Raw genomic sequence first — 15,774 nt, 5'->3', positions numbered from 1 at the left:
AGGTGCATACATGTCCGTCGATGTCCATACATATGTGATATATACATGCATGTAGACCTAAACACATACAACGTACACCCAGCCTATATACACATATGAAGTACACACACCGGGTAGAGGCGGACACTGTGTTTCTTAGGATGAACGAGCACGACCAAGGAAAACTCACTGCAGCGGACCCCGAAACAGGGGATAACCCTAAACACCCTGGGACCGAACCCCAAACCTCTGCAGCTGCTCAGCCTCGTCAGTAGATTCAATGTTTTTATAAAATCTTCAGACTGTTCCTGAAGTCTGGCGGCTGGCGAAGGGACCCCTTGGAAGGAGCGCTCTTCTCCTCCGACCCTGCCTCCCGGTCACGGGCACTGCGGGTCCACATCAGGCATCTGTCCCGTGACGGCGTGTGTCCCACAAGGGGAGAGGAGGGCCTCCTGGGTGAGGGCCGAGGGGTCCCACGTCCCAGCGCACTGTGTCCCTGCCCGCAGCCCTGAGACACCCCCGGGCCCCGGGAGCAGGTGCGGCACGAGCCCCGCCAACCATCCCGCTGGGGCTCAGGTCTGCGGTCAGCGGCGGCCCAGTGTTGCCAGAGGGCAGGCGAGGCGCCCAGGGAGGACCGAGGGACCCTCCTCCCCGCTCCCCTGCTCCCGCCTTGCCCACGCGGGACACCCATCGCCGCGGAGGTGCTGTCAGCCCTAGGGGACCCCTTCCTCTGGGGTCCGGATGTGACGAGCGCCGACTTCCGCCTCCGAGGCCTGAGAGAGGCGAGGCCCTGTGTGCGGGAAGCCGGAGTCCGGTTGGCTGAGGGAAGGAGCCCAGGCCCGGCAGCCAGGCGTGCAGGTAGACCCTGCCCCGACGGTGCCCCCCGAGTGGGGGTCGTGGGGGGACCCCCGGGATCCAGGGGGCCATGGCGGCAGCCCCGAGAGACCCCGGGCCGGGGCAGCGCCGTCCGGCGGAGCCCTTCCCGCCGGGGCCAGGGCAGGGGACACGGGTCCCCAGAAGGACGGGCCCAGGCCCCCCCTGGAGCGGGTGTCGGCACCTGAGGGAGATCGGGGCGGCCCCGAGGGCTGCAGCCCCACCGCAGCCCAGCCGCGGACCGACCCTGGGGCCCCGGGGGAGGGTGGCCACAGGGGGCGTCGGCTGAAAGGTGCCTCGGGGGTCCGAGGGGGCTGGGGACCTTGGTCGGAGGGCGAGGATGCCGGGTCAGGAAGGCCGCGGCCCAGGGAGGCCCTGGGGCGTCAGGGGGGATGGGGTCGTGCCCGAGCGGGGGCAGGACCGAGGGAGTTGGGAGCCCAGGACAGAGGGGTCGAAACTGAGGTCGGCCCCAGGACCAGTCCGGGCAGGCCCCGGGCGGGATGGGGACACGTGGCCAGGGTGTGGGGACTGGCGCGTCCGGGTCTCGGAGACACTGTGGGCCTTGGCAGAAGGAGCGGGGCCTCCCTCAGTGGGGTAGGGGGCGGGCGCAGGTCGTGCTTTGTTTCATGGTGAGGGTGTAGGAGGACTGAGGGAGCCTGGACCCCAGCCCAGAGTCAGTCAGGGAAGGTCCGTGGTGGGGGATGGGAGCACGTGTCGAGTCCGGACTTCCGCATCCGGGTCTCTCGGGGATAAAGCGCCTGATGTAAGGAGCCGATCTCAGGGCGTCAGAGGGGAGGGCTCAGCCTCGAATGGGATTCAAGGTATGAACCCTGAGGCAGGACAGAGGGGATCTCACAGCATTCGGGCCCTAGTGTCTGTCTGGAAAGGCACCTGAGGGGGATGGGGACTTGTAGCCTCTGGGGTGGGACTGGTGCATCCGGGTCTCAGAGACACTGGGGGCCTTGGCAGAAGGAGTGGGGCCTCCCTCAGTGGGGTAGAGGGGCGGGAGAAGGCCTTGCTGAGTTTTATGGTGAGGATGTAGGAGGATTGAGGGACCCAGGGCCCCAGCCCAGAGTCAGTCAGGGAAGGTCCGTGGTGGGGGATGGGAGCACGTGGCGAGTCCGGACTTCCGCATCCGGGTCTCTCGGGGATAAAGCGCCTGATGTAAGGAGCCAATCTCAGGGCGTCAGAGGGGAGGGCTCAGACGCGGATGGGATTCAAGGTATGAACCCTGAGGGAGGCCAGAGGGGACCTCTCCCACATCGGCTCCCAAGGCCATTCCGGGAAGTCCGCCCTGGAGTGATGGGACAAGTGGTCAGGTGGCCTGACTGGGGCTTCGGGGCCTCCGGAGATACTCGGAGCCTTGGTGGAAGGAGCAGGGCCTCCCTCAGGCGGGCAGAGGGGCAGGCGCAGGTCATACTGGGCTTCGTGGTGAGGGTGCAGAGGGAGGACTGAGGGATCCAGGGCCCCAGCTCAGAGTCAGGCAGGGAAGGTCCGTGGTGGGGGATGGGAGCACGTGGCGAGTCCGGACTTCCGCATCCGGGTCTTTTGGGGATAAAGCGCCTGGTGTAAGGACCTGACTGACCTCAGGTCGTCACAGGGAGGGCTAAGCCGCGAATGGGATTCAAGGTATGAAGCCTGAGGCAGGAGAGGGGGGACCTCAGAGCATTTGGGCCCCAGGGTCAGTTTAGAAAGGCATCTGGCAGGATGGGGTCTCCTATGCTCTAGGGTGGGACTCGAGCCTCAGGGTTTCTCTAGGGACTGGGGACCTTGGCAGAAGGAAAAGGGCCTCCCTCGGGTGGGCAGAGGGGAGGGCACCGGTCCTGCTGGGCTTTACAGTGAGCAACCCAGAGTCAGGCAGGGAAGGTCCGTGGTGGGGGATGGGAGCACGTGGCGAGTCCGGACTTCCGCATCCGGGTCTCTCGGGGATAAAGCGCCTGGTGTAAGGAGCCGATCTCAGGGCATCCGAGGGGAGGCTCAGGCGCGAATGTGATTCAAGGTATGAAGCCTGAGGGAGGCCAGAGGGGACCTCTCCCACGTCGGCACCCTAGGCCATTCCTGGAAGTCCCCCCGGGGGGGATGGGATAAGTGGTCCGGTGGCCTGACTGGGGCCTCGGGGCCTCCGGAGAGACTCGGAGCCTGGGTGGAAGGAGCAGGGCCTCCCTCAGGCGGGCAGAGGGGCGGGCGCAGGTCATACTGGGCTTCTCCGTGAGGGTACAGCGGGATGACTGAGGGCCCCAGGACCCCAGCTCAGAGTCAGTCAGGGAAGGTCCGTGGTGGGGGATGGGAGCACGTGGCGAGTCCGGACTTCCGCATCCGGGTCTCTCGGGGATAAAGCGCCTGGCGTAAGGAGCCGATCTCAGGGCGTCAGAGGGGAGGGCTCAGGCGCGCGAATGTGTTTCAAGGTATGAACCGTGAGGCGGGACAGGGGGGACCTCACAGCATTGGGTTCCCAGGGTCAGTTTAGAAAGGCATCTGGGCGGGATGGGGTCTCGTATGCTCTAGGGCGGGACTCGCCTATCCGGGTTTCTCTAGTGACTGGGGACCTCTGCAGAAGGAAGAGGGCCTCCTTCGGGTGGGCAGAGGGGAGGGCACAGGTCATGCTGGGCTTCATGCTGGGCTTCACGTTGGACTCTGGACCCCAGCCCAGAGTCGCTCCGGGAAGGTCCTTATGGGGGATGGGAAGACATGGCGAATCGGGAATTCTGCCTCCGGGTCTCTGAGAGACTGAGGGCCTGATGGTCGGAGCAGGGCCACCCTCAGGTGGGCAGAGGGCTTGGTCCCGGCGAGTCTGGGAGGAAAGAGCAGGCATGAAACATGAGGCATGACCGAGGACACTCTGGCAGAAGCCCCCCCTCTGATGTCAGTCTAGGGAGGCCCCCCTGGGCGGGGCGGGGACTCAAGCCCAGTGGGGTCGGATTCCCCCATCCTGGTCACTGGAAAGATTGGGGGCCTTGGTGGAAGGAGAAGGGCCTCGGTCAGGTGGGCAGAGAGGGCCCAGGCAGTAACCCGAGTCAAGGTATGAACTCTGAGGAGGACAGAGGACGCCTCACAGGGGTTGGGCCATAGTGTCAGTCCAGGAGGATCCCTGGAGGGCATGGGACTGCATAGCGAGACCAGACTTCAGATTCCGGGTCTCAGAGGGTCAGGAGGCCTAGTGTAAGGAGCAGGGATTCAGTTCAGCAGGGGGAGGGCCCGGGTTCTGTCAGGATTCAAGGTGAGCACTCGAGAGAGGACCGAGGGTCCCCAGACCCAGTACAGAATCAGTCCTGGGAGGCCCCTAAGCAGGAGGAGGTAAGTGGCATGTCCAGAATTCCACATCCGGGTCTCAGAGAGGCTTGGGGTTGGGGTGAGAGGCACAGCCTGAGGTCAGCAGCAGGGAAGGCTCAGACCCTGCTGGAGTCACGGTGAGGACCCTCAGGGAGAAGTGAGGGGACCCTGGACCCCAGAACAGAGTCATTGAGGGAGGCCCTTGAGCCAGCTGTCTGCCCGAGTCGCACCCCCACATTTGGCCGTGGATCTCAGGGATGTGCGGGGAGGTCAGAGAGGAAAGGACTGCGGACAGCGGAGGGCATGGCCCCAGGTCCTGCTGGAGTCCAGAAGGGAGGCAGGCTGAGAGTTGAGGTCCTTAGAGCCTAAAACAGAAGGTGATTTTGTTGCCCTTGGGCCTTCTTAGATGTCCCCCAAAGTGGGGGGGAATAGCTAAAGTGTTTCCTGATTTTTAAAGTGTTTCACCCAGGTTCTGGGGGACGGGAGAGCCTTGGTCTGAAGAATGTGGCCTCAGATCAGCAGGGTGGGGAGCCCCAAGACCCCGAGGGAGGACTGAGCAGACCCCTACCCAGACATAGGGGTTCCAAATGAATGGGTGCCCGGAGGGTCAGTCCTGCGAGGCAAGGCCGGGTGTCGAGAAAAATGAGGATCCTGGTTTCCCCTCTGGGTCTCAGTGGGATGGGGAACTGGGCCTGCAAGGTGCCTCCTGGAGTTAGGAGAAGGGATACTTCCAGGTCCTGCTGAAAGGAAACATGAGCCCTTTGAGGACAGAGCGTGGACTCCCGCCCCAGGACAGAGGGGCCAGCCCCCAATCTCAGCTCTCTATGAATGGGGTGCGGTACAGGGGGTGGGCGTGGAGTGCTGCCTCCTCACTCTCCTCTGGGAGCTCAAAGGGAGGCGAGGGCCATGCTGGGAGAGGTCGGAGTCGGGTCATCTGAGGAAGCCCACCTGGGAGACACACAGGAGGCCCTGGTCCCGGCAAGAGTCAATGTGGGGGCCCCCGAGGCAGGAGCGAGGGCTCCCAATCCACCCCTTGGGACGAGGAGGGGATGGCCCAGAAATCTGGCCAGCTCTACCTGACCGCCCTGAGAACCCGGGCTGGGCCTGTCGGGCTGAGCCCCTCTTTGTCCCCAGATCCCTGGGCTCTGGGAGGGGAGGGTCTGTGCCTGAGGGTCTGGACTCAGGTCAGTGGAGGAGGGAGGATCCCCAGGGGCCAGGCCTGCCCTCACACTTCTGTCAGCCATGGGGAGATGGGGGGACAGTGGGGAGACGGGGCATCGGTGGGCAGACTGAGTTCTCCTCGCTTTTCCTTCCGGCTTCTCCATGAGATGAGGCCTCGACACCAGGAAGGTGGCCTCCAGTGAACACCGGGAGTTTTCCCAGCCTTCCTGGGGTCAAGGTATAGACAAAGAAGCAGACCCATCCCACATAGATGGCACCCCCACATTTGGCCATCCCTGGAGATCCGTGACGAGCCCTGTAGACCTGATGCAGGCCGGTCCAGATGTGACCCCCTCGCTTTCCTTCCGTGGAGGCTCGGGGCCGCATGGTCTTGCTGGGACCCTTTGGCCTCTGGGCCAAGGGGCGTGGGGCTTAGGTCCTGGCAGGGGGAAGAAGTCTCCTGAGAGGCCAAGGAGGGGACGGCCCAGCCTGGACGGGTGGCAGACTCAGGAGTCCAGCCCAGCCCTCCGGTGTGCCCTGGGCCCCGGGGCTGTGCTCTAAGTGTGTCCTCTGAGGTGCCTCTTCGTTTTCTCCTCCAGGGGCTTCTAAAACAGGGCGTCGAGGTCTGGGTCTGAGGCAGGATTCCGTGAGGTCACAGCGCAGGTGAGTGCCAGTGGTCAAGGTGTGGTACTTGCTCCGAACCTGGAGCCAGGGCCTTGCCCATCCCACACCTGAGGGGACCCTGGATACCCACAGCCCTTTGTCAGCTCTGGGATGTCCGGTCTCTGCTGGCTGGGCTGAACCCCATGAGCCGACCACATGTGTCTTCAGGTCCTGAGGGCTGGGCTCTGCAGGGCGTATCCTCTGGGTGAGAAGAGGAGGAGGCAGCCCTAGTGGAATCAGTAGGTGCTCCTTGAGGACGCTGAGGGGGTTCCCCGCCCAGGCCGAGTGCGCCCCACTGTCTCGACCTGCGCGGCCTCAAAGAGCACAGGCAGGAGAGGCTGCACGTGGAGCACCCCTCGTCCTGCTCAGGGCTGAGAGATTCTGTTCAGGGTGCTGACTTTGGGGCCACAGAGGGAGCCCTACCTGGTCAGCAGAGAAGGGAGTTCAATGAATGGCCAGGACTCAAAAGGGGCCTTTGGGAGGCTGGAGGGTATGAAGGTTACCCCACATGAAAAGAGAAGGGGCCTTAGGGAGTGCAGCTTCCCTGTTCTCAGCAGGGCCCTCTGCCAGGGAGCACGTAGCAGGGACAGCTGGATGTGGCACGGCCCCACCTGTGTCCCACGGTTGGGGCTGGGGGATGTCAGGGACGTGAGGCCCTTGGTCTGTGGGAAAGGTCAGGGCAGCGGAGGGAGGATCCCTGGGACACCCAGGCAGTAATGTGAGGACCCCGAAGGAGGACGGCCCTTCCCCCCACCCCCATTTCAGGGAAGAAAGGACAGCACAGAGTCCAGCTCGGCCTTGCTGTCGGTCCTGGAAGGAGCAGTGAGCGGTGGCGCTACGCGGCATGCTCACGTGTCCCATGGGCAGGAAGGTGGGGAGTCCTCCGGGAGGTGAGGTCCTGGGCTGAGAGGCACAAGGCCTCTAACTCAGGATGGGGCTGGGAGGAAGGGCAGGTCCCGGCAGGAGGAAAGAGTAACCTCCTCGGAGATTGAGGGAATCCCCACCGCGGGACAGGGCACCGGGCCCCCCTTTAGCCCCGGGCGGTGGCCTGTGGGTGGTATACGTGCATTTTGGAACCAGCGGTGGCACGGAGGGGGTTCCCTGTGACAGCGAACCTCGTACACCCACAAAGAGTCCAGGAATTCAGCACAGCGGCGACACTGTCCATCTGGAGACATCTTCAGAGTCCACAGAGCAGGAGCTCAGGCCTACAAGAGTGTCCCACCCTTCAGGGGTCACTGGGCAAACCCCGGGTTGCTCTGGGCACTTGGGACCAAGGGGCTCTAAGGCACAGGCTCCGGGAGCCCGTCCTCCACTTCCCTACATGGGCTGGAGCAGCTCCAGGCGCTCAGGCACACAAGCCCCTCACTGGACCCGTGGCTGACCGTACAAGGCCGTAGCTCAGGAACACCGGCCCCGAGAGCCGCGGAGGCCACAGGCGGTGGGCAGGCGTGCGCGCACAGTGTCCATCCCTCTGGGTGCGCCTCTCCCCCTGCATCTCCATGTCCCCATCTGAAATCTCTCTAGCCTGTTCCTCTGGGGTTTCATGGAGGCTCCCACACTCAGTCTCCGGCCCCCTTAGCCGTCCCCCATGGTCAGGGGTTCCGGGGACCGAAAGCTGCCACCCTCCAGTCACCTGGCGGGTTCTCCTGGCAACCAGGCCCCCGCCTCGGTGCTGCCCAGAGTCACCTGGTGGACCTAACAAAAGTCACCTTCCTCACGCTCGACACTTAGGGATTATGAGGGCCGGAGAGTAGAGAGCCAGGAAGTGCGGACAAAGAGCAAGTCTTCGTCTGCTTGTGTATCACAATGTCCAAGGTGCCTTTTCCGGCTCTCGGGGGCTCTCACGGAGGTGAGGACCATGCTCTGAGAGGACACCATCTGGTCATCTGGGGAAGCCCAACTGGGTGTCAGGAGTCCCAGGTGAGGACCCTGAGGCAAGAGAGAGTGGACCCCGATTGCCAGAACAAGGAGGGAACCCCAGAGAACCCTGGGCTGCCCCTACTGTCAGCTCTGGGAACTCTGGGCATGGCTGGTCGGGCCGAGCCCCTTCTTACTCTCAGATCCCTGCTCTCAGGGAGTCACGGGCCTTGGTCTGATGGTCTGGACTCAGGTCAGCTGAGGCAGGATCCCGGGCCCTGGCAGGAGTCAAGGACCCAGCAGCCTCCCCTTCCCAGGGAGCTAGGAGGCCCCGGGTGGGTGCGGTCAGATGTGGACACGCTCACTTGCTTCTGTTTGGTCTCGGGGCTCTGTGGTCTTGTTCTGAGACTGGGGCTTCAGGCCAGCAGAGGGCTGGGCCCAGGCCCTGCCAGCGCAAAGGTAAGTCCCCTGAGGGAGCAGGGACCGCCACCCTCTGGAAGTGGGGACCTCGCAGCATCAGACCCGCTCTCCTATCTGCCCTGGGGGCCCTGTATTCTCAGTCTGCACCCTGAGGGGCCTCCCCCTTCCCCCCAACAGGGGACTCGGGAGCTGGGAGGTGAAGCCCTGGGTCTGAGGAGCAGAGGGGAGAGAGAGAGAGAGAGAGAGAGGCAGGAGAGGAGACCGTGGACTTCCCTCCTTCCGTTTTGAAGGGGACGGGCTGCCCAGGAGGAGAGACCTGTGCGAGGCCCGAGAGGGCCAGTACGGGGAGGACCCGGAGTCCCCTTTGTCAAGGCTGCTGAGGGCCCCTTCCTGAGCTGAGGCCCTTCACACCCCCCCTCTCTCCCAGGCCCTTGGGTCGCTTCGCCCACTCCTGCCCACACCGGGGGCTGCTGCCAGACACAAGTCATCATGCCTGTGGGCAGGAGGAATGAGCTCCGGAAATTGGAGGAGGCTCCTCAGGACCCTAGAGAGGCCCAGCGCCTGGCGGATGCGGAGCTGTATGAGGCTTCGGGGTTCGAGGAGGCCCTGTCTCTCTCGTCCTCCCCCTCCTCCCCCTCCTCCTCCCCCTCCTCCTCCTCCAGTTTCTCCTCCTTCTTCTCCTCTTGTTCCTCCCACTTATCCGTCTCCTCCTCCTCTTCCTCCTCTTACTTTGTCCTGTTCCCTAATACCCCGGAGGAGGAGTCCGCTGCTGGAGGCTCGAGTCCTCCCCAGAGCCCTCAGAGGGCCTTCCCCGCCCCCAGTGCCATGGAGGCCTCTCCCTGGAGCCTGTCTGAAGATAGCTCCAGCTCCGCGATGGAGGAGGGGTCTGGCACTGGGGGGGAGCCAGGGGTGGCCGAGCCCGTGCTCCACGCTGCACTCCACGTGAGGGCGGTCAGCCTGGTGGGGTTCCTGCTCCAAAAGTTTCGCACCAAGCAGCCGACCAGCCAGGCGGAGATGCTGGCGATCGTCGGCGAGGATGAGCAGGACGCCTTCCCCGGGATCCTGGGCCAGGCGTCCGAGTGCATGCGGCTGGTGTTCGGCGTGGAGGTGAAGGAAGTGGACCCCAGCGAGCACTCCTACGTCCTGGTCACCGTCCTGGGCCTCACCTGCGATGCGATGCTGAGCGGTGAGCAGGGCCTGCCCAAGACCGGCCTCCTGGTGGTGCTCCTGGGGGTGATCCTCCTGGAGGGCGACCGTGCCCCCGAGGAGGTGGTGTGGGAAGCGCTGGGGGTCATGGGGGTGTATGCCGGCGAGGAGCACATCATCTTTGGGGAGCCCCGGGAGCTCCTGACCAACGTCTGGGTGCAGGAAGGGTACCTGGAGTACCAGCAGGTGCCCGGCGGTGACCCTGCCCGCTACGAGTTCCTGTGGGGTCCCAGGGCCCACATGGAAACCAGCAGGGTGCAGGTGCTGGAGTATTTGCTGCGGGTCTATCCCGGGCTGCCGGTTTCCTCCCTGGTCCCCTCTGAAGAGGCTGTGAGCCACGAGGAAGAGGGGGCCTGAGCCCCAGGGGCGGCTGTGGTGCGGTCCGGGCTCTGGCGGGGTGGGCAGATTGTCCTGCAGGGTGCCGGGCACGAAGTGAGGCTGTTTCTTGGTTCTTCCCTGTTTCTGTGTGTGTGTGTGTGTGTGTGTGTGTGTGTGTGTGTGTGTGCGCCTGTGGGTGTAGAGAGATCCCTGGCATTCTAAGTGCAGGGTCAGAGAGGGTTGGGGGGAATATGCAGTGCAAAGAGCCTCCTTTGGGGGGTGCGGGGGGGCGGTTCCCTGTGATGCCTCCCAAGTTCAGAGCTCGGTGTCCCTGGCGAAGCTCTCCAGTAGGGTTCCTTGCTGTAGGAGGTTTCATCTGATTCAGCGGCTGAGTGAGTGAGTGACATCCCCCAACAGCGTTTGTCCTTACCCAGTTCAAGAGTTATGAATTTGTCAGTTTTGTCATTTCCTGGAAACCGGCGGAGCCGCTGTTTCCTTGTTTGGGCTCCTGTTCAAAATCACAACACGTTTGGAGGGATGGAATGAAAAGTCGAAAGAAAGGAGGAGCGAATTGATGGGGTGGGGCCAGGAAATAGAGAAATAAAAGGAAAGTTTGTTTGTTTTTGCTTCTGATGCCTTTCTGTCTATCATTGTGTAAATGCCAGAGGCACACATGCGCGGGCTCCTGCCCTGGCTTGCTTCTTCCAGAATGGAGGAGAAATGTTCTCTCTGCACAGAAGGAGCCCTGCTGGCTGGCTCCTTGATTGCCAGACATGCACTGAGCTCTGCTTTCTGGAAGGCCCTGTGGTTGAGCAGGGAGGACACTAGGAGAAGCAGGACGCTTCGCAGCCACAGAAGTCTGTGTCGAGCAGCCCCAGTCCTAGTGGGAAGCTGGGGAGGGCTGCCCCGAGAGCTGCAGAAGAAGTGGAGAACGGAAGGCGGGGTGCAGCTCTCGCGGTGAGCACCGCAGTAGAAATGCCATGAGCCCAGGTGGCTGGGGCGTCTGGTCCCCAGGATTACTTCTGGTCCCAGGTGATGGCCAGTTAGCTGTGCTGTGACCGTGCTCCTGCATGGAGAAGGGGTGGTGCCTTCGGTGTGGGGGCAAGTCTGGAATGGAGAATTGCTCTGAGAATACACACTGGATCCTGGAGCAGCCCGAGCACTCTCTTGTGACAGGAAGGAAGCGTGTTTGCTGCCTTCCACCTGCATCAGAAATTTTGAGCACAAGAAAGAGTTTTGTGGCCTTTCCGACGTTGGATCTGTGGAGAAATCGGAACCCTTGTACACTCTTATGGGAATGGAACCTGGTAACAGCTGCTGTGGGAAAGCATGGGGCAGGGCCACAAAAAAGCAGACATGGAAATTTCTGTATGGGGCAGCAATCCCAATTCTGAGTGTGCAGTCAAGGACTTGAAAGCTGGGACTCAAAACTCCTTTGTGGGCCCGTGGTCACACTAGCGGGATTCAGAGAGTGTGGAACGTAGGCGTGATACCGTGATTCATGAGGAAGATATAGGGTTGGTCATTCAATGACCACAGTACACGTCTCGTTTCTATTTGGTCTTGGTCCTGAGCCCTGACTCTGAGTTCCTCAAACCCTCATAATTCCAAAGTGTGGGGAGTGAAGAAGGTGACTTTTGTTAGGTCCAGAGGTAACTCTGGGCAACACCTACGTGGGTGCCTGGTTGCCAGGAGAACGGGCCAGGTGACTGGAGGGTGGCAGCTTTCGGTCCCCGGACCCCCTGACCGCGGGGGAGGGCTGAGGGGGCTGGAGATTGAGTGAGGAGGGAGCGTCCGTGAAACCCCAGAGGGACAGGCTCAAGAGATTCCAGGTGGGACATGGGACATGAGACATGGGACATAAGACATGAAGATGCAGGGGGATAGGCGCACCCAGAGGGATGGACACTGTGCGCGCACCCCTGCCCACCACCTGTGGCCTCCGCAGCTCTCGGGTCGGGTGTTCCTGGGCTATGGCCTTGTACGGTCAGCCGGGGGTCCAGTGAGGGGCTTGTGTGCCTGAGCGCCTGGAGCTGCTCCAGCCCATGTGGGGAAGCGGAGGACGGGCTCCGGGAGCCTGTGCCTTAGAGCCCCTTGGTCCCAAGCGCCCAGAGCAACCCAGGGCTTGGGACTGGTAGCAGTGGGGCTGGACCCCCTGGTGGGCAGGAGCCTTGACCCTGTGGGATGTGTTGTGGTCTCCGGGTGGAGAATGGTAGAAGTGAGGTGACTTGTGGTTGTGCTGCTGGAGGTTCCCCTCTCCCGCTTGCCTCCTCCCACGCAGCCCCTCCCCCCCACCCTGGCCCTGTCACACTGCTGTCTGTCTGCTCCCAGGCTCCGAGGTGGGTTTGAACTGTGCGCCCTGTGGCAGCTCTGGGGGCAGCACAGGAGCATCTCTCGGGAGGGCACAAGGCTTCCAGGAGCACTTCTGGAACCCCAGGATCACAGAGCCCTACCTCCGCCCCACATGTCCTGGGTGTGGGGCTTGCCTTTCTTCCTGATATGCAAATCAGTGTGTCGTCCAGCGATCAAACTGCGTTGTTTCCCTCACCCCCTCTTCTCTCCCAGGCCTTTTTGTCTGGAGGCTCCTGTGTGGCGGGTACAAAAGCATTTTCACAAACCAGCACCGTCATAGAAGGGAACCAGAAAGACTCGTCACTGTCGAGGGGTGGTGGGGATGACGTGCTGAATTTCCGACGGCTTTGGCCAGGGGTGTACATCGCTTCTCCCGTGAGGGGGAGAGGAAAGAGCAAAGCCTTTCCCGGGAAGGCTGACCGAACACCCTCACGGCCTGGTGGGTACAGCTGGGGAAGCGGGAGGGACTCGGGCAAGCAGCGTTTGTCGCAGACTGCAAGCAGCCCGGCTAGGCCTGCCGATGAGGCCAAGGCAGAGTGGGCTGTGTTGGATCAGGGCAGGGCGTGTGGAGGCCTCCCGAGTTAGGAGGGCACTCACTGGTCTGTGTCCGGGATGCCGCGCCCACAGGCAGCAATGCCTCGGTTGCAGGAGAGAACGGGCCTCTATCCTGAACATCTGGGAGGGACCCTCACGGTCTGCGACCGCACCCAAGATACTTGGACAGATCTGGGCCTCGCAGAGGGCTGTCCCACATGTGCAAGGATCCCAGCGCTCAAGATCTGTCCCTGGCGCTTAGCTTGCTGTCCTCTCAGCACAGCTGACGCGGAGGCTGCACAGGGCCGCCCCCCGTGCACGCGTTCAGGTTCGGCTCGGCGTTCCAGCCAGCCCGCGAGGCTTTGTGAGTCCCGGGTCTGACAGAGTCAGTGGCTTTCCTGTGCCAAGTCAAGGCATGGCTCGAGCAGAGGCCTTTTTTGCTTCGCCATCCTTAGAGACCCCCTAGCTGACAGCTAGAAACCCTGCACCTCATCTTGGATCCACAGCGGCTGCTAAGGTTGAGACCTGGGATCTCCCAGGAGCTCAGGAGCAAATTGCAGTCCGCTCTGGTGAAATCCACTGCCTAGGGACCCGTGCACCAAAGGACCTGTTTGGCTCATTTCGGGAACACAGCCTGAACCCTGCTTTTCCAGTCTCTACAAGTCTGTCTCTCCGCAGGCTGCCTCTCCCTCCCACACGGGCCTCCCTGTCCAGAGGCTCCAGGAAGCATTGGGAGATGGGTTTTGTTTCCAGGCATCAGAGTTCACAGCAGAGAGAGACCAGTGGAGTGACTTAAACACCACGAGTCCCAGTGGGAGAAGGTCCTTGAGGGAGAGGAGTCTGATACTGCAGAAAAGGAAGCCAGTGGAAATCGGGAGAGTCCGGGCCCCCGTGTATACAGCAAGGGAGGACGGCTGGGAACCAAGCTTGGACGTGGGTCCTTTTTTTTTTTTTTTTTTTTTTTAAATATTTTATTTATTTATTTGACACAGAGAGAGATCACAAGTAGGCACAGAGGCAGGCAGAGACACAGGGGTAAGCAGACTCCTTGCTGAGCAGAGAGCCCGATGCGGGGCTCGATCCTGGAACCCCGAGATCATGACCTGAGCCGAAGGCAGAGGCTTAACCCACTGAGCCACCCAGGCGCCCCAACGTGTGGGTCCTTTAGAAAGGCATGTTTTACACCATGGCCCCGTGGATATGCTTCCCAGTGTCCCCTGAGCCTTGGATGAGGACAGAAATGTGACAGCACCAGAGCAGACAGCTTCCTTTGCTGCTTGTCCCCACCGGGGACCGGTGGCTTCGTGGCTTCAGGGCAGGCAGAAGGGACCGGCTCCTCTTCCTCAGGTGAAAGCTGGGCTTGACTCCACCTTCCACGGCCTCGGCTGGGCCTTTCCCGACACCTTCCCGAGGGACTGTGGTCCAGAGTAAACGGCCCGGACACCAGGGAGTGATGGGCACGGCCACTGTGAGGCAGGTGTCCTCCCCGAGGGCTCCTCCTGCCCTCTTAAAAGGCACAGCTTTTTTCCAGCTGCTGCTGGGGGAACACAGAACTTTTGGGAACCAGGTTCACATGATGGTCACTGCTGTCTTCCAGGACCTCCTTCCTTGTCTGGATGGGGAGACGGGAGCTCCTCAACTGGGACTGTGTGGGAGCTGGCCTGGCCATGGGAGCCCCAGGAGAGGGGCCCTAAGGGCGCCCAGGCCCCGGAGGAAGGCCTTCTGGAGGCCGCCGCCCTGGAGCAGGAACAAAGGAGGGGGCAGCATGGCACCAGAGTGAAGACTAAGAACAGAGCTGTCCCGGGGGCTAGAGAACACAAATGCCCCGAGCGACCGTCCCCTCCTCTCGTCTGTGGTGAAGAGGACCTTCCATTTAGGTTTGGTCCCACCCCACACCCAGACTCTCCTCTGTTTTCAGATAGTGTGTATTGGCTTCCTCTGGTCACGCCTAGCTAAACAAGTCGAAATTTTCCTTGGGAGGGAGGCTGTTTAGAGCAGGCCCTTTGACAAGCAACCCCAGCGCCAACACCATCACTCGGTGGCTCGGTCGTCCGGGTAACGACGAGGTAGGAGAGGAACGCCGGGGTCGGGTGGGGGCGGGCTCGGGGCAAGGGGAGCAGGCCTGGCATGGGAGTGGGCCCGTGAAATGCTTCGTTTCAACTGAACAGAATGTACGCTGAACCCCAAAGTCAAGTCATCAAAAGGGGAAGTGCCAAAGGAGATCTAGCTGGGAAGCGGGAGGCCAGAAATCCGGGAGAGCTCGAGCCCCAGCACTCTGCTGAGGAAAAGCGATTGGGCCTTCGAGGCGGCCTCCAGGGAGGCTGCGTCCACCTGTCTGTGCTAGGAGCTCTGCCACGGGCGAACACAAGTGTCCCCAACGTGGGAGAGTTTCTACAGGGAACAAATGGGAACAAGGGACAATCCCATCATGATCTGGAGAGGGACGAGGTCTGGGGACAAGCAGAGCTCGACAAGACACCCTCAAGCAGGGTGGAGGCAGTGGCCGTTCACAGACAGCACTGGTGCTGTGGGTACCAGTGTGTCTGAGGCGCTGCGGGTGACGCGGAGCTTGAGGAACAAGAGGGACGCGCTCGCCCTGCCGAGCTCAGCCCTACTCTGGCAACACTGGATCCAGGGGTGAGAAAAAAGGACTCTTTGCTCAGGCGCATCTGAGCAGGACCAACTAACCAACAGAAGCAGATGGAAGAGACCAAAGCGGGAATTGCGGGGGGGGGGGCAGGCAGAAGAGGGGGGCTACCAACTGAGACCAGGCCAGCTAGACCGCTAGGGACTGCCGTCTTCTGAGAGATACAGTCCCCCAAGGGCCCATCTGACTGGGACAGATTTGGTGGTAGTCAAGCCAGGACTAACCAGGGCCTGGCCCTTGAGCTAAGCCGAGAGGCCAACAACAGGTCTCCCCCCGTCCTCGGGGAGTGGGAGTGGACCTGGAATCATGGCTTCTCTACCCATCCAGCGCCTGGCCCCGGCAAACAGTGTGCCTGGCTGTAGCCAGGAGCCTTTCTGGAGAACTCAAACCATGCTTCTGTATACTCGTAGAAAAGAGAGAAGCTGGGGGCCTGTACCCGTCCCCGTCCGCCCCCACACTTGGCCAGGGTTCCCTCTCCAGACCAGCTCGGA

At 62.1% G+C, this 15,774-nt stretch overlaps 1 protein-coding gene and 1 long non-coding RNA gene across 2 annotated transcripts; both read left to right on the top strand.

Annotated features, from left to right (window-relative positions):
- The first annotated feature begins 732 nt into the window (after positions 1–732).
- On the top strand, positions 733–8,927 carry LOC123388459. Its single transcript, XR_006602984.1, has 3 exons — positions 733–837; positions 5,883–5,946; positions 8,654–8,927. It is a non-coding gene; the product is annotated as an uncharacterized LOC123388459 (long non-coding RNA).
- Positions 8,928–8,938: 11 nt separating this feature from the next.
- LOC123388458 (melanoma-associated antigen 8-like) lies at positions 8,939–10,792 on the top strand. Its single transcript, XM_045068070.1, has one exon. It carries the CDS (start codon positions 9,052–9,054, stop codon positions 9,787–9,789), a length of 738 nt encoding a protein of 245 aa, XP_044924005.1. The 5' UTR covers positions 8,939–9,051; the 3' UTR covers positions 9,790–10,792.
- Positions 10,793–15,774: the final 4,982 nt, after the last annotated feature.

Source organism: Mustela putorius, unplaced genomic scaffold (genome assembly GCF_011764305.1).
Source record: "Mustela putorius furo isolate JIRA1106 unplaced genomic scaffold, ASM1176430v1.1 tig00003899_pilon_pilon_pilon, whole genome shotgun sequence".
Taxonomy (NCBI): domain Eukaryota; kingdom Metazoa; phylum Chordata; class Mammalia; order Carnivora; family Mustelidae; genus Mustela; species Mustela putorius.
This window is presented reverse-complemented; position numbering and strand designations above follow the sequence as displayed.

Coding starts and splice junctions, on each gene's coding strand:
- LOC123388458 (XM_045068070.1), top strand. CDS start 9,052: ATGGAGGCCTCTCCCTGGAGCCTGTCTGAAGATAGCTCCAGCTCCGCG.